This window comes from Cololabis saira, chromosome 12 (genome assembly GCF_033807715.1).
Source record: "Cololabis saira isolate AMF1-May2022 chromosome 12, fColSai1.1, whole genome shotgun sequence".
Classification (NCBI taxonomy): Eukaryota; Metazoa; Chordata; class Actinopteri; order Beloniformes; family Belonidae; genus Cololabis; species Cololabis saira.
In genome coordinates, this window is record NC_084598.1 from 11,464,745 (window position 1) to 11,483,500 (window position 18,756).

An 18,756-nucleotide genomic window follows, 5' to 3' on the forward strand; every position below is an offset into this window, starting at 1 on the left:
AATATCCCCTACTAAATTAAATTTTACCCTCTGCATTGGGAGCAAATTGAAAAGACACGTAGGCAAATCCAGGTATTGTATTTACACCAGTCAGTTTGTAAATTGAGTGACATTTGAGTCCTGCATTAGTGCGGACACCATCGAGACTGTAATAGAAATCCCTAGTCCCTCTCTTGTTTTGAGCTATGTGAAAGGAATCCAGCGGTCGGGGGAAATGAGTTCTTTGGATTAGAAGAGCACACTGGCACACACACTGACAGACACACAAACAGAACCAGGCCGTGTGCCGCAGCAGCTAGGCGCCCGCTGGGATGCATTATGCTAGCTGACAGAGCGGCAGGATGGCACAGAGAGACCCACAGACATCTCGCCCACATAATGAGACAGGGCAGGAGCGTTGGGGGTTTCTTTAAGGAAGAGGTCGGTGAGATGACAGTGGGAGGAGCTGTAGGAATGTGTCGTTGTTCGGTGCGTCTAACGGGCCGCGTGCAGGACCTCTCCGTCATCAAACGTATCTGAAGGATGGCAGCTGCAGACGGGGGCCGACGTACACACCGTGGCTGAAGCAGCTCATATCTGACAGGATTAATGACTTTATCACAGCCACGACGCCGGGCAACCCAGCCTAAACACGTGTATCTGATGGAGAAAAAAACTTTAATTAAGTCTGTGTGTGCGTGTGCGTGTGCGTGCGTGTGTGTGTGTGTGCGTGTGCGTGTGCGTGTGTGTGCGTGTGTGTGTGTGTGTGTGTGTGCTGACAAGAGGACATCTCTGCTTTCCTTCCCCTTACAGAGCATGACCTGTTTTAGACTTGCACAAGGCTCCGATTCTTTCCCATCTTTGCGATTTCTGAAGCACTGTAATTCTACCCACTTTGAAAGTGCCGTCGCAGCACTTCACAGGCCTCTGTGAAACCAGTAACTGTATAGGATATCTAATGCTGGAGGCCTGAATGTATGTACAATACACGGATCTAACCATCTTCTCCCTCACCTAGTATCGCTCAGGGATGCACCTTATTTTCAAGGACACTCTCAGTCTGCTCGCTTCTGTGGCCCTTTTAGAGAAACTCCTAGATGCTTCTATTAATGTCATCATCTGCAAGAGGAGAAACACACTCTGGCTGTAGTATTATTCTGGGTCGTAAAAGCCACAGCTGGGTAACTGCTCGTACAAGTCTCTTCACTCCAAAGCAGACACAACCATTCGTCTTTGTTTTTCTTTCACTCTTCTGCCTCTTCCTCATCTTTTTCACTCTCTGTGTCGTTGACCTCCAGTGCGTGTGCTCACTGTGGATGATTAGGGGGGGCTATCGTCCTATTGCATTCAGGCAGGAAAGGGCAGAGTGCCATGAGAAACATCCACTCACTTACACCTGAAGGGCCTCCGCTATTGGGGAGGGATACACATACAAGCAACTGCTGTACTAGAAATCATCCACTCATCACCTTAGGGAGGGGTACAAAGCCCTGATGCCCGATCTGCGAATGCGTATTGTAGATAACGATCCCCTCTCTGACCGTTGTATCCATCACATGTGCCCCGCCGTCTACAAACACATACGTGACATTCCATGACATTTCACGTGATCCATGTGTCATAAAGCTGACATAAAGGTTGACATACAGCTTACTTGGCGATGGATCGGCTGTCATAAACATGGATAGCTCTACATAACAAATGATCCTAAATTTTCATGGCACTGTTCTGACATTGAACAATGTCGTCGCCGCAATCGAATCCAGAGCTCATTTTCCAAGCACTGACCTAAATCTTACTAATGTCACTTCCACCAACATGTTATGATTGAATGACTCCGTGATCGTACGCTATTTGTCATAAGAAGTCATTATACAGCATAAATATCATAATCAAAGTGTTATTTTTGAAGTCTCGATCCGTGGTTCAGGGTCTGGGGAAATCAACTTTTCTTTTTTTTTTGTGTCCTTAGGATCTGCGTCCCCTTCATGAGTGCATGCTATATTTTAGTGCGAGGGCACAGTGCTGTTCTCTGTGTTGTAAACCCAACCACAGCAGCTCGTAGTTTATTGGTTCGAGTACCTTTTTTTGATACATAGTTATCAGTGTGCACATATTTATAAGGCAGGACGGTGGCTAAGTGGTTAGCACTGTTGCCTCACAGCGAGAAGGTTCTTGGTTTGACTCCCCTGGCTCGGCAGGGTGGGGTTTGGATGTTACATGTTCTTCCAATGCTTACGTGGGATCCCTTCCTCCCACAGTCCAAAAGCATGCATGTTAGGTTGATTGATGACTTTAAATTGCGCGTGCGTGCGTGCGTGCGTGCGTGCGTGCGTGCGTGCGTGCGTGCGTGCGTGCGTGCGTGCGTGCGTGCGTGCGTGCGTGCGTGCGTGCGTGCGTGCGTGCGCGTGGTGACCTGTCCTGAGTCCACCCCAACCTTTTGCCTGTAATGAGCTGGGATCGGCTCCAGCAGACCCCCGTGAGCCTGTCCAGGATTAAGCAGGTGTGGATGGATGGATGGACATATTTGTAAAGATATTTCTGTAAGACTTCTTGTTTGTTCAGATTTTTCTTTATGTATGCGCACGTATGCACAAATATAAGAGACTCGTGGTATACCGGAGACATCCGTAGATTGGTCCCGTCCTCATCCGTATGCATGGCTAGGCATCCTTCACGCCGCTTTTGTTTTTAATGATAACTGGTGCCATACATTGTTTACTAAGATGACAGGTCTATTTCCCTCTGATTTATAGTGCTGTGGCATTCAAGGAGATACTGTACTTATTACTTTAAATGCAGTATGCAACGGGGGAAAACAATGTCAGAGACATAAGGAGGGTATAGGGAAGCTGTGGGCGTAAATGAAGGGTCATTGTTCCCCTCCTGCTTCAGACCAAGCAGCTGTTTGTAGATGTCTAGACAGAGCTGAGGGCCGATCACTTATGAGGTCAATGTTGCTCACATCCCTGACTCACCTGGTCGTGGTGCTGATAGGACTGTCAACCTACCCTGTCAAGATCCTTATATTTTGTGTACTTTAGCAATTGTGTGCCTCCATTCAGGCTCCTCATGCAGTCTCAGGGACACGCCCCCTGGTGGCCAAAAAAAGTGTTTTCCTGTAGTGACATAAAAGCACTCTGACCCTTACCCCCTCAACACTTCTAATCGTAAAAGACAGAAAGGACTGACTGCATTTGTTCTCTGGAAAAAGTTGAGTGGTATGCAGATATTTGACAGCAACGGTTTGCAGAGAGGTAAAGTGATGTAAAGGCAGAGAGGAGGAGGTAGACTGTCAGTCTTTTGACTGATTTAGTTACAGTTGCACAGAGATCAATTATTCAGCAGAGGCATGCATGGTCGCAGGATTAATGGTGCATGCAGCAGATAAATCAACCATTGGTCTCAAACCTCTCAGGGAGATCTCAGGGAGAGGGGAAACATTGCAAGACAAACATAGAAGCGCGTTTGACGTTGGCATTTTATATCCATCCCTTACCATTAGTAACCTTGAGATTTCAAAAGAGAATGGGGATGGTGAGCACATACAGTCACAAATAACCATCCAGATTTGGGGATATAATGTCAAAAAAATGTGCACATTATATCATCTTGAATGCCGATTTTGCTCCGAAGGACAAAAGTGTCTCTGTCCTCAAACTGTGAAAGGATATGAAAAAGGAGGGCTGGAGTTGCTGTTGAGAGATTGAAATGCTGCTATATATTACAACCTCTGGAGACCTGTCGGCACTCCAACTGACTACCCCCACCACCACCGGCTCTATCTCCGTCTGTCTCGCTCCCTTCCTTTCTCTCCTGCTCACAGTGACTTTGCTCTGGGTCCTTTTTCCCATCCCTGCTCTGCTGTTATGTCCCCCATCACGCTCCTTTTACGTATTCATCCCGTGCATCTGCTCGTGTTCATGTCTGTCTTGCTATGCATGTACATGAACTGTACATGGCTGTAAGTCTGCTTTCGTCACTTTGCCTGATTGAATTTGCTACATTCCGACGTGAACCTCTCCCCAGCTCTGTTTTGGCTATGAGGCGATGCCTGTCTGGTATATCTTATCCTATGTGTGGCTGCATATCACTTCCTTCTTCTATTTATCTGTCTTCTTCATCAGTCCTTCTCCTTTATCTGTCTGAATTTGTAGGGATTTCTCTGACCCAAACAGGCCTGGTGGCCTACGTTCTCTCACACTCCCTGGTCAGACTCCCATCTTCACACATCATGTTTCTGCCTTACTGAAATCCCTGATCATCTCAGTCCCAGTCCCATTTGTTTTTCCCATGAGTTTTTGAGGTCTCTCACTCCCACTCTCACTCCCCTTTTATTGCTCCTTGGCATTTTCTCTCTCTCTCCGTAATATATTCTCTACTTTCCCCTCCTCTCAGCAGTTGTCCTCATATGTGGCGCTGGTTCTCCGCTGTGTTCAGAAGTGTTTCTGTGAAGCCAAAAGCTAACCTTTGGCTTCCAGATTAGATTAATTGCAATTAATTAAGAGTAGAGGGAGCATGAATGACTTTGGCCATATCAGAGGAGCAACAGTGCAGAGACATTACAAATATATAAGTGAGGGTGGAGGAGTGAATGAAGGAGGGAAGCAGCGAGGAAGCCGCGGTGAATGTGGGAGGATCAAAGCAGAGGATGGCGGCAGAGTGCTGTCCCCTGCTGTGCAGCTCAGATAAAGGCAGGTTAGCGCCACAGGTCTCCTCAGCGAGAGGGAGCCAGGCACAAGGCCAGGAGATGCATGAACAAGCCAGCTTACAAACATCTCATAATAACTCAGGCAGAAGAAGCCCCCTGAATTAAAGTGTCACTTTTCATTTGCTTTCCTTTCCCTCATTTTGGCTCACTGGCTGGTTTTTTCTTTCTCTCTCATTCTCTCTCACTCCTTCCCTCTTGTCTGCCTGCCTCACCCCCTTAACCGACCTCCTCCCCCAATCTCGATCCGCACAAATATGGTCTCCTTCAGCTTGGTTCCCCCACTGTCCTCGACCCAAGTCTGCCCGGGGGCTCTCAGGCTTTCCCATCAGCCCCGCTGTGTGTCTGTGGCTCCGCCTGTCTTTCTTTGCATGTTTCTGTGTCTGTTTGTGGCAGTCCTTGTCTCTCCAAATCTGTCTCTTGGCTGCACTGTGTCTCTGTCTGCAGGGCTCTTACAGTCACAAGTAGGAACGCTGGCAAAGTTATAGATTTTTGGCTACATACTCATCTCCAGTGGAATGCCGTCCAATAAATATTGCACTGAGAAAATGTTTCCTTGGGTCGACACTGAACGAGAAACAAAGTTAACTTTGCGCTCTGGCAACATCGTGTCAATAGTTTTCGTACCTGACAATGGCCGTGTGGTCAGCTGGCAGCTTAATGTGATGCTCTTGACCCTTTTTCAACCTTCATCGGCGCAAATTCCGAACCGTCTGCGTTATCACAGAAACAGCTCTGTTGTTCGGCTTATCATTGCCGTGGAAGTTGCAGGTCTGCGCACCGGATATAACATAGGAGGCAGCATGTTCGCTATGAATAAGAGCGCTGCCGTTTCCATAGTACCCCCATGATTGTCACTGTTCACAGGCCCACGAATCCACCACCTGGACACTCCACATTTTGGTTGTGCTGGATTCTGCTGGGACCGAGACTGGGTCAATAAACTGTGAACTGAAAAAAAAGGGCCCAAAAGCTGATGAGGGGTTGTTGCCATTCTCTGAAATAGATCTCTATTTTCCCCACAACACAGTATTTGGAGTGACTGGGGCGGCCATCAGTCTTTAATTGGCCACTGTGGGCCGTAATGAAGAGATCTCAATGTGTGGCGGAACCGAACAGAGTGAGAATGAGAGTGGATACCGAGCACAGGGAAGGCCGGAGAGCGGGGTGAACCTAGCGCACTTTAATGCAATGCGTATTGGCAGGTGTCGCTCTGCCTAATTTCACGCCTCTGTGAGCGAATGTGCACCCAGACGATCGCCACTTCCAAGTCCCCTCTCTTCCTCCCTGTCTGTGCCTTGATTTCAGTCTCTTGGCTTTATTGTATCATCGCTCGCAGGGATGTGTTTGTCCTTCCACCCTCCTGTGTTATTTGGCCTGTACAGAATGTGCACTTTGATTCCCCTGAACCCCAGAGCCCATGGCTGGAAGCTCCATGTCGGCGGTGGGCGTAACGGCCCAGGCACTAAATCTGAGCGCGGTGACGGCAAGAGAAGCACAAGGACCCAACTCTTCCATCTGTCACATCCAGGCCATATGATGAGGAGTGATTTGATGCTTGTTCTTTTTCCTCTGTCAGTAATTCACCCTGTTGGACCAAAGGCCAGTGGCTGGAATAGCGGTTGTGTGCGTGTATTTTACGCAGAGTTGACGTAAGGACATCCTTTGGCAGCGGAGACATTAACAAAGTCTGATCCGTGATCCTTGGCCCGCCTTCCCTCGTCACCCCTCCGGCTGCTTGTCAACCCCCCCACCCCCTCCATCCTCACCCTCTTACCCTTTTCACCCATCTTCTTACTCATCGTCCACCCTACCGTACCCGACACCCTCCCCCCAAAAAGAGCATGGCTCTTCTCTACTCACCCTCCGTCGCCCCTCCTTCCTGTACTCTGTGTTTGTGTTGAGAAGATTAAGCTGCTCTGACAAAGCTGTGTTTACAAATATGCAGGCAGAGAAACAGGCCAAGCGACGCTGAATAGGAATAGAATACAAATTGCTTTTTTATCTCTCTTAGGGCCAGGGCGAGAGAAAATGTGTTTGCGATTGTTGCTCCTCCGCCTGTGAAGGATAAAGCCTCAGTTCTTGGTTTGGGCTCCCTGTTAGCATTCACTCTATCCTCTCCTCTCTCTGTCTCTCTCTCTGTTTCTCTCAGTCCTCCCACTCTCTTTCTTCCCCCCATATTCTTTCTCTGCTTTGTCTCCTCCACACACTCTGTCTCTTTCTCCCCGGCAGGATTTTTTTTTCTTGCTGTTTCCTTGGTAATCATATCTCCTCTCCTTTTCTTTCTTCTTTCCTCTCTAACTCTTTCATGTCTCCTTGATGTGTGCTCCTCTCTCCTCTCCGTGTGCGCCGCTCCCTCTCCCTTCACCCTGTCCCCCTTCTCCATTCTTCTCCTCCCTCATGTTTCCATCGAAGCTGAATATTTTTCTCCGTAACTCACTCTCCGTCCTTCTCTCCATCCATCTTTTCTTTTTTCCCTCCTGCACTCAGTAGGACGTGTCATGATTTACGGTCTCTCTCAGCTCCTCCTTGCTTACACTGGAGGTATTAGAAATTTTGAAAGCCTATAGATCACGGCGAGGGGAGAGGGCATGAGTGTCTGCTAATCAGCCTGAACAGAACTGTGCAGCGTCAGAAATTTGGGCTCTTTCTTAACAATTAGGCAGCATGTCTGCCTGGCATAATCCATGGCAAAGAGGCAGAGCCTGTGATGTCATCTTCAGTGGGTCTCCGCCGTGTGTGTGTGTGTGTGTGTGTGTGTGTGTGTGTGTGTGTGTGTGTGTGTGTGTGTGTGTGTGTGTGTGTGTGTGTGTGTGTGTGTGTGTGTGTGTGTGTGTGTGTGTGTGTGTGTGTGTGTGTGTGTGTGTGTGTGTGTGTGTGTGTGTGTTTTAGGAGGAGCTGGTGGGTTGGATGTTTGCTCTCATTAATTCAGAGGACGTGCTTCCCTTCTCCACACAGTGGCACTTTTATCCTTACCTCAGCTAACACAAGGGAAGGTTAATAGGCAGTCAGACCAACTCAGACATCGCCATTGATGTTTAATAAGCAGCATCAGTCTCACCGGTGTGACGCCGCTATTAATTTGTTGTTAAATTAAGAACACCCAAGCTTTTTCTTGCGTTTTTCCTCCTACTTTCCCCACGGCTAAACCTCTACCTCCAACCCTGCTCTGAGTTTTTCTTGGTGGTACGAATGCATGTTTTTTGTTGACCTCTCTGGCAAATGTCCAGCACATGCATCTGTTGTTTCACTAAGAGCAGGAAAGAGATCAGGTGCAGGAAAATCTTCTCCGACTCAGCTGTTTCCCCGGCCGCTAAAACCGACAGCCAAATACATAACCTGTGGCCCCCGTGTCTTTAAACTGTGTCTCTGTAATCTCGTTGCTGTGTCCATTACTCAACTTTTAATACAATGAAGTGCCCGTTGTGTTTGGCATCGCCACGCTTTTAATGTTAACAGATGCTCATTACTTTTTTTCTCCTGCAAGACACTTTCACATGTCTGTTCTAGACAGGCGATCTGAAGGTCAGCCCAGAGGTTAGGTGATAAGGAAGTGGAGGGGTTTGCATAATGGCCTGTTTCCATTAGTAATTTTCCTTTTTACATAAATATTTGACATCAATCTTAAATCTGCCACCCCCACCCCCATTTCCATTATTTTCTGACCTCCTATATGCATTTAAAGCTGGGTTGAAACACAGCTCTTCAAACTTAAAAAAAAAAAAAAAAAACAAGGACGTGACTTTGTTTAGTTAGTGATACAGCTCCAAAGGAAGTTCTTCTATGTGAAGGTAAGTCAATCAAGGACAGGAGAAAGTCAGAGAGGAAAGTGGAAGAAGGTATATTTCTCGGTGCATGTAGGCCCGCTCTCATAGCGTGGGCACTATAGAAACGGTACGACTTTTGAGAAGCTGACAGAAGCACTGCGAGTTTTACTGAGCTTCCTTTTGTTGACAGACATCAATGTGCCGACTGCTGTAGTAGGCTGAGGTCAAGGTAAGACCTCGGCTGACACTGCGAAGCATAAAAAACACAGCCTGACACATTCACTCATCTCGAGCCCCCATTCCACCTCTCTCTTTGTGCTGTGTTCAAGCGTTCTTTTTTCCTTTTATAACGTGGTTTATGCAGTGGTGCTTCAGGAAAAGATCCAGCAAACTGGTCACAGCGCGTTTCTTTCTTTAATTACATGCATATTTGTTCCACTATCCATTATTACTGTGTTTTTCTACACAGATCGGTTATACGTCTATAGGTTTTCTGGGGTTTGTAATGTTCCCGGGGCGTGATCAAGTCTAGAAAAAGCTACTCTCTTACTATCATAACAACGATGAAGGCTAAACTCACATGTGATCTGCTTGAAATACAATTTTGGTATTTCTGTGCACTTGTCTGTCATGGACACATTTGCTGATCCTAACAAAAAACGCCAGAGACAAAAAGTAGTAATACAAGTAGGCCTAATCCCTCCTTTTTTGCGGGGGTTGCGCTCCAAAAAGAACCTGTGATAGGTGAAAAGTAGTAACTTTTATTATTTTTTTACAATTATTATATAACGCTTCAAATTGCGGAGATCAGCACCGCCCCACCCGAACCCGAGTAATTAGATTTGAACGGGAGAAAATTAAAAATGATTATGAAAAAACTACAAGTACAGTAGGACAAACTGACTCCCGCGTATTTCACAACACTCTGACTGTGCCGCTGCATCCTGACTCCGCCTTCCTCTACCTTTTGGGCCCGACCGCAAGTGCCTTTGTCGGTGCAGAGTGTTTTGTCGACATTATGCGTTTTGGAGAAAATTTGCAAACTTAAATTTGGCAAGCTGTTTTACGTACATGTACATGTACAGTACATATTAAACCGTAACGTTATTGACACACAGGAAGTGCAGAAGTGCGGAGACTGTTTAACCATTCAGAATGCAGAACACAATGCACAATGCAAATCCATGAAGCAGCAAGACTGTGAAAGGTTAACCGCGTTATAGCGAGGGATTACTGTATATAATGATTTACTGAACACTGACAAATAAAATCAGATATTAGTTCTAAATTGTGGTTCAATCAGATAATTTAAAAAGCCAAACTAATTCAACTTGCCTGAACAAAATTGATGGGGTCTTCAACTGAATGTTGTGTTGCACAACCTTTTGATGTATTTATGCAACTCTCAATGAGACTCCCGCACCTGTATACAGGTATTTTGGGCCACTCCTCTTGAGCAAAGCTCCACCTATAGCTGTCTTAGGTGTGAAGGGTTTCTTCTCCAGACTACATGTTTCAGAGTTTTCCACAGATGTTCAATAGGATTTAGATCAGGACTCATAGAAGTACACTTCAGAATGGTCCAATGTTGTGTTCTCAGCCAATAATGGCTGTTTGTAGGACCCATGCTGGAGGACCTGCAACTGAGACCAAGCTTTCCCAACACTGGAGGGCCCATTCACTCCAGAATGCCTTTTATGGTTTTAACTGCAACCTACACTAAATGCGTTATTCTTGTGTCTGTGAACATAGACCTGATGTGACTTGCCAAAAAGCCCCAGTTTTGTCCCATCCGTCCAAAAGAATTTGTCCACAACAGGTTGACAACAGACCCAAGGGCTCTAAACTTCTAAATGAAATATGCAACTAGCTTTGAAATTCTTGTCTATAATGTTCTTTCTGATCTCCTCAGACAACTCTGGCCATTGCTTTAACTGCTCAGTGTGGCGAACACCATGATATCAAATAAATATTCATTCTTTAAACATGCAGACTGGCTAATCACAAGACACAGTAGGATCAAATTATTTTTGACCATAAAAATCATCTTTTCAAAGGTAGACTAATCTAGGGTGCCGACTTATTATTCAAGACCAGTTTGTAAGGGTTTTTTTTTTAATGATTTTGTTGAACCACACTTCAAAAGCAATGTGTGATTTTCAGTAAATTATTATGCGTTATTAATTTAGTCAGTTTCAAGATTTTTCAGTGGCCATTGTGGGTTTTGTCCACATGTTCATGTGGGTTTTCTACTGTGTTGCGCACATTTTTCTTGACTTGACATACACCAGCGTGTGTAGCTGTTCTTGCATCTTTTGTGTGTTTGTGCCTCGGTGTGTTTGGACACAGTGGCATGCTGTAGGGCCTGTGCCACCCCTCCATCCCATTAACTGAGCCCAGCCCCCGCCTGTGTCTGCTTTCACCTTGGCCAGCAGGCTGGAGGAGAGGGAAAGTAATTCTAACCTTAAAAACCTGCTGATTAAAGCTAGTTTGGTGGAATTCGATTTCACTTAATGCCTTTGGCCGTGAGCCCAGCTGGCTAGCATTAGCATCAACAGACACTGTGTCTTCAGTCGGGGAGACAGACATGCATGGGCATGTGCGTGAGCTTCAGCTGGCATGTGCAAAAGCTGTGCCAGTGAGTCCCACACCCCCTCTTCCATGTGTCCACAGTTCTATTCTTCATCTCTCTCATCCCATTTGTGTTTTGTTTTTTTTTCCTGTGCTCTGTGCATATCTCTCACCTACTCATCTTCATCATGACATTTTTCCTGCCCAAAATGTGTCTCCTGTTTTTTGATGTTGAATTAGTTGTTTTCCTGGGCCGCAGGAATGAAGCAAAATAGAGTTATGGTCTTCAGTGTTACAAGTGGTCTGGGGTTTGTCTCAAAATGCCTCAGTCCTGTTATTGCCTTCCTTTTGAACTTGATGTATAACTGTGTTTACGCGTCCAGCGTGGCTAATTAATTCTCCTCCTCGGGGCCTGTATATCAACTGCTTGTGTTTATTTTACAATGAGTATACTATTTTTAGAGCCAATCATTTCCATAACACATGGATTTCTTTCCCAAAAGCATCATTTGTTTTGCTTTGTTGAGGAATTTAGGTTTGTTTTGCATTTTTCTCCTCGGCTCAGGAGCAGCCTGCCAATTCATTTTGTACCCTGCTCAGTTTTGACTGATTTAAACGCCGCAGCCCGTCCAGTGGAGAGGGCTGAGGAGATAAATCTAAGCCTCTTTTGATTTATTATGTATAATGTCTCATCAAGTGTTGCTTAAGTCTTCAGATGCACTGAAAAATTATACTGTTACAACTTTACAAGTTGAGGCTCATTTAAAGGCATGTAAAGGAAGAATTTTAATAAGGTACGCAGTAGATGGAATTAGAGCCACATTTACTGTGTCACTGCCAGACTAGAGCCACACTTTTCTCTCTGAATCAAAAATGAAACTAATGTACTGCATATTGTTGGCATTCTGGGCATAGTGCCACTCCACCAGACACTATAGGTAATTTAATTCCCGCTGAATGATTGGAGAGAGTAGAGCGGAGTGAATAGCTGTTAAAAACAGTAGGTAAAATATAGAGCATTGTGGTATCAGTCGAAAATGAGCTCATCCTCCAAAGTGGAAGTGGCACTTTTCAGCCCTAAGTCATCTAATCGCATTTGTCTCGAGCCAGAGATCGATGGCTGATCAATAGTCATCGCGGATGCTGTCGATGGCCAGGCTAGTTTGAATTTTGCGAGGTCCTTGAATCTCTATTGAGTATGGATTTTTCGTTCCCTCCACGGATAAGGTTTGATAGTACTGTCTGATTGGCTGCTCTGCAAGCTCCTGTTTATGCTGCTGTGCCCCGGGCCGTATCACCTGCCCCAGGCAGCCATGTGAACAGACACATGCAAACGTGCACACAAGCTGAGGTACAAACACACAAAATGATACCAACTCTAATGAAGCGGTGAGTGTGAAGTGACTTTACCAGATGGACATTTATTCCAACAAATACATATACAGTAAAAGGTGCACATCGAGTTATTCGAAAAAGTGAAAGCTGACAAGTTTAAGGTTTGAGGAGGTGATTATTTAAGTCTTGAGTATTGGTGTGTGGAAAAAAAAATGCAAACAGAGGCCAGTTGTAAAAGAGTGTCCTGGACAGAGAAGAAGCGCGTTGGACAGGGAATATGATATTTAAAACATATCAAAAGCTTTCTCAACTAACTGCCAGGGAAGTTTTCTATGTATATGTGCATATTCTTGTGGGCTCGTACATCCTCATCCATATTCTTCCCTTTGGGACTGACAGTCCGACAGACAAGACAAATGTGTGGCAGCCTCTGACAGTGGGACGTTTGCATCACAGCAGGAAAACAGCAAATTGCCAACATAAATAAGGTGCCGCGCTCTGATTAGGACTGTCTTCACACATTATTATGGCCTAATGAGAGAGTTTTCCCTCTCCCTGAGTAAGTATAACCATGTGTCTGTTTGCCAGCTTTTGCTTTCGCAGACTTTTCATTTCAGCTGCCCATCTCTAGCTGTGTCTGACAGCTGTCAACTGTGATGGATGAATGCAAGCGAGGTGTTGCCAGGGCAACGGGGAGGCGAAGGGCAGGTTTGGCCTCCAAAGGCGGGAATGGGTATCAAGTGGCGGCGATGCTTTCTGTTCTCGTGGCTTTACACGAGACAAATTGTTTGGCCCGCCTGCCCTGCTTGAAGCGGGATCCGGCTCAACTCATGATGACACCCCAAGAGGTGCATTTTTAGCCCAGGCAATAATACCTTTTCATTAGGTAACGCCGGCATTTCATTGCCTTGACTGCTTGCTTGAGTGACAGCACCAAATGAATTTGCTGCATCAGTAAGTGACTTTGGAGGACACATGTCGCTGTAACTCTCCCCCCCCCCTCACTGTCTGCAGTGACATTGCATGCATACTTTAGAGATATGCTCTCTATGAATTCTTCTGCATCTCATTGACTAACACAACAACGCACTAATAAGACATAATAAGTCAAATGCATGAGACTGTATGGATGTATGTGACTCTGTTTTGCGTTCACAAGTGCATCTATGTGCGTGCTTTCCTTTCTCAGCGCTTGCACCAGCGTGGAAAAGGCTTTTCAAATTTACACACTGGGAAACAGCACTTTTTACGAGAGGTTATGGGTGTATGTGTGTATAATTATCGTTTAATTGCTTGCCCTGTGATGTGCTGTCATCTGTCACAGCCCATAGACGGCAAATAATGGTTCTTCTGCTGTCATGTTGTCACCCAGACACTCAGCATGCAGAAAGCAGCAGAAACACCAGTAACTGATATGCATCTTGAATTACTGATAAGCGCTCAACAATGATGAGCTCCGCTTATACGGGCGTGCTTGCGCTTGCAAAAGTATTTTGGTCCTCCTGTCTGTCTTGGGCCGTGATGACTGCACAAGTGTACATAAGGCTGAGTGCACGAGTGCAGCAGTATGTGTTTACGTGTCAATAGTCATGTGTTTATTGCTTGTTTTGTGCATTAGAATTGAACGTCCCCTTTGTGTGTGAGGGTGAATGGATCGTGGGAGTTTTGAATGAGAGTGAGGCCTTTCAAAGCCGGCGCGTGTGCGTAAGTGTGTTAGATACCTACTGTATATCGGCAGTGACAGGTGCAACAGTTGTGTTATGCTTTAAGCTGCTTGTTTGTCTGGCGTGCTGCTTTGTGAGGTTGAGTAATGGAGTAAAACAGAAGGAAAAAGTAGCAGCATGGAGGCTCATTTATTCGCCCCCCCCAGTTACCCGAGTCACATAGGCCCGTTACACCGGCGCACACGCCAGTCCCGAGGAGCATGCTATAGTATTAGGCTGGCCAGCTGCATGCAGTCTCATCTCATTATCAGGAGACAAATTGGGTTTGGCTGGAACAATATTAACGCCGACATCCTAATAAAGGCTCAGTGATCAGAATTAACAAGACAGCAAGTTTTCTTAAGTAAGTAAATACAGTTTAGAGTAGCCATATTACACTTTTTTTTTCTTTCTTTTTTTATAATTTCCATTAGCTTTAGTGCATTAGTTGGCTTTTCTGTGCATGTAAGATATTTATAGCGTTACAAAGCCCACACCAAAGGGAGTCCAAGACCCTGATCCTGAGCTGCATAAAACGCCTCTTTTTTATAGTATTTTCTTCCTTTACTTACTGATATCGCTGCACTGGTCATTTGTCAGTTTCATGATTCAATTCACTTCAATTCAGTTTAATACTTTATTGTCACCGGTATAATAACGTCAGTAACAGGATTTCATTCCAACATCTTAGAAAAATAAAAAGGTGCAAACACAGCAAAATAAGTGCAATATTCAAGTCCGACTGCTGTGCAGGAGCATGAGAGTCAGGCCAGTAAACTGGGATGGGGGGAATGTTGAGGGAGAACTGCAGCAACGCCAGGCCTCACTACCTGAGGGTCGAGGCAGCTTGTTCCCCATAAACACAGGATAAACAGCCACTCTGCATTCAAGACATTTCTGATCAATCAGCCAGCCAATCACAGCAGACTGAGTCTTTTGAAAGCGGTGCCTAAAAGTGACGGTTGCTGAACCATTTCAGAGAGAATGTGTTGCGTGACAAAAGGAATGGCTTTTGTGAGTATTGAGGCACCTAAGCCTCCTTTTAACCTGAAAATAAGCACAATATGGGCTTTATAAAAGTATGCTATTTTCTTCTTTTCTGTGAAACTGAATGCAGAGTTGGAGTTTCAGCATTGTGGTCGGTGCATAAGTGATGAATAGACAATGTTGACATTTCTGTTCGTAAGCACCTTTCACTAAATGTGGCAACACAAGAGTAGCTAAATTCATAAACAGTTTAATGCTGGCTGATAGGCGTACGGCATTGCATCACTAATCCCTCGAAAGCACACTAAGTACAGTTTGTTCCTTGTAGATACTCACAAACTTGCACAGTGGAAGTGTGTGTAGCTGTTGTGGTTGACTGTAGTAATGCGATGCTGAATTCAATGTGGGTGTGGGAGGAAGTGTCTGTCCGTTGCCAGCGTGGAGTAATGGATGGCAGAGCTATAGGAGTGGGAGGAGGCATGCATCCTCTTCCAGACAGCTGTAATGGATGAGAGTACAGCAAGAACATGAGAACAGGAGCCAGTCTGCGTGCACTCGCCATCTCAACCTCAACACAAGCAGAGTTTGGTACGATTGAAATTCACTTACAAATAGATGTGAATGGAACAGCTGGAGAAAAAGCGAGGCCCGATGCGTCAGTCAGCTCGCTTCTCTCCGAGTGAGCATGTTGGATACACAAGTGTTTGCACATCTGCGAGATGTGTTTGTTTTCTTAGCTAAAGTGATACATCTTCTCATCCATGTGCTTTTGCCTGTGAAGCTGTTAGTCGCTCTGGTATAATTAATCAGACAGTTTGATGTTGGCAAATCATTGTTTATCAGTACCAGCCTTGTTGTTTTTGGCAGCCTGTTTCAATTTTAGTTTTAGTCTAGTCTTTGGGTCAAGCTATCATTTTAGTTTTTAGTTACGTTCATAGTCCTTTTAGTCTGTCAAGTTTCAGTCGACTAAAAGTCTGAGCATTTTAGTCTTATTTTAGTCAGAATTGTCCAGGACCATTTTAGTCTTGTTTTAGTCGGAAAAAAACTGATGACATTTTAGTCTAGTTTTAGTCAAAGATTGTATTTAGCCAAACCCATTTTACAATTCAAACAAGGTTCTTATTATTATATTATTGTCACCTTATAGACTCAAGAGTACATTCATTCCAGATACAGAAGACGCTCTAATTTGAGTTTACAACATATTTTTTTTTTTTGCATTTCTCCCCGTCTTTTTCTTTCTCGACGACACATTTGGTTTTCTTTTCCACGTCTATGTAGGAAAGTGTATCGAAAGATCATCTCTTCTTCTTCTCTCTTCTTCTCCCAGCCCCAGAGCAGATCCCCGCGTGGCCGGCTATCGGTCCCTTTGTTTTTAATTGACGTGAACGTAGAGCTCTGCCTTAACGGCATTAGCCTCTAACTCTGCAGCTGCATCTTCTGGATCTGATTCCCCGCTGCAGCGACTGGGATTGAGGACTAACGTCACCCAGCAGCAGAACTAAACCAGAGGAAACTACTGAAAATGGATATTAAGGATCTTTGTTAGAACATTTCATCTCGTCTCAGTTTGCTCAACGAAAATGAAGACACATTTTAGCAGAGTTTTTATTTTGTAATCTACATTTTAGTCTGTTTTTTATTCGTCTACCATATTGCATTATATATTTAATTATCGTTATCGTCACATGACCATTATTTTCGTTGCGTCTCGTCTCGTTTTCCTCAGGTGATAAAGGTTCGTTGACGATGATATTTAGTCATAATTTTTGTTACTTCTTCTCTGAGTCTCCACTCCGCCTGGTGAGGCCTTGATAAGCCTAGGGTGCTGTAGTTTGGTGTTTATGTCGTGCACATCTCTTGAGGTCACCTGGGATCCAGGTGTTGTAAGGGAGGGATTGAGAAAGAGAGAAGATGGAACGAGTCACGGGGCTTTGATGCGTTTACCTGTGATGCTGGCTCGGGAAGTCTCCAGGCCCCTCTGCCAGAAGCCAAGACACAGCGTTATCAGCCCTGCATTGCTCTGTCCGCAGTAACAAGCCCCCAGGCACAATATTATCTGTTTACGATAAAGATATTAATACTACAGTGCTTTAGTTATGTGCTGTGTTGCTCTGCGGGCGAGGTGTGGTTGGAGTGGGGGAACCTGAATCATTTTGTTTAGACTTCTACAAGTTTGTGAGGAATCATATGTTACTTTTTCTCAAGTTCTACTCTTATAAAGGTTACTTTATTGATTACACAACCTTAAAGAAATCCCGTTTAGCCAGCTTCTCTCCGATTTGACTTCACTTTACTCGAACAAAAACAAAATGACTTCACTTGGAGATCATCAACCAGCTGCAATACATCCCAACCCTGATGAGATGCAGGCAGCAACATGCCTCTTCAGATCTTTTTCATTTATTGCCTCTCCACCACCGTGACGTTTGACATCGCTCTGTGCTGCAGTATCAGACCCTTCAATGAATTAGATGTTGTATTTTTTTGTGGTTGAAAGCATTTTGCTGCCTGTGCAAAGTTTACAACGGAAAACAATGTTCTTAGTCTCTTTGACTGAGAAAAACAGAAATGATGGAAAGATCCAGCTCTTGTAGCTAATTCTTTTTTTTCTATTTTCTGTGTAGTCAAGCTGATGTGACCTCCTTTGACCTGCTGCTTGTAAAAGAAAAAAATCCTTCTGGTACAGCTTTGCTGCACCATTGCGTGCATCATTAACAGTAGTATAATTACTGTTTTTGAAATTGAAATCCCTTCCTCTTCTCAGAGCTGGAGTATTAATATTACAGTAACACGAGTAAGACGAGACACATTACTGACTATAAATGGGGGAGCGGAGGGAAAGGAAAGGAAAGTCATATGGAGTTACTGGGACAATGCTGAGGTGTTAACTGGTTAACCTCATTCCCTGTCTCCCTCCAGGTCATTACCTTTGTTTTCAAGAACAATAGTTTTACCATCTGCCAGCAGGTCCAAGTGGGAGTTATGATATGGAGAGTAAAAGTTTGAGGTTCAAAGGTGATCCCTGTCGCGGTCAGCTGAGAAGTCAGCCTATTGCCTGCACTTTGCCATCATGTAACGTCCTCTTTCTGTCCCCTTTTCTCTGTTTCTCTCCTGTATACCCTTCTACCAGTGTTTGTATGGCTGCTACGTCCACTCCTCCATCATCCCCACCTTCCACCGTAGGTGCTACTGGCTTCTCCAGGTAAGACCTCTTCCTTTCATCCTCCTTTTACAGTTCACCCCGCTTTAGTTTGCCCACAGACTCTGTCAGCCCGTCCACAAGAACCTGAATGAGTTGCATGATATCAGTTTCTTTTAAACCGAAGCGTTTACCTCTGACAGCCGGCAGGCCGACATCCAACCCAACCCTCCGCCACCTTCCTTTCTCTCCCTGCCCTATTCTCTCCTCAGCCTCCATTTCCCCTTATCTTTCGCGGTCATTCACTTTTCTCATGGCATTGCCCATACAAGGCATCCGGCAGGAGGACGGTATCTGAGTTTGCTAAAAGCTTTGCCATCTCCCCCTGCCTAACAGCTCCAGTGATGGGCAGTAAAAGCATGATGGAAAAGGTTCCCTGCACAGTACAGTGTGCTTACTGTTGGTCGTCAAGTCTGCAGGCTGAGAGTGGTTGTAAATAGTAGTCCTTTGATCACCTACCCAATACATCTCATCATTCTCCTTTTGCATGGCAGCCATTACCAT

The 18,756-nt window shown here is 45.1% G+C and overlaps 1 protein-coding gene across 9 annotated transcripts in view; it reads left to right on the forward strand.

Moving 5' to 3' along the window:
- Nucleotides 1-18,756, forward strand: part of camta1a (calmodulin binding transcription activator 1a) — a 333,390-nt gene that overhangs the window by 241,021 nt on the left and 73,613 nt on the right. For all 9 annotated transcript variants that reach the window (XM_061735492.1, XM_061735493.1, XM_061735494.1 and 6 more), the window contains one exon: nt 18,184-18,255. In XM_061735492.1, coding sequence (XP_061591476.1) covers nt 18,184-18,255 — 72 coding nt within the window. The remainder of the gene's footprint in view (nt 1-18,183; nt 18,256-18,756) is intronic.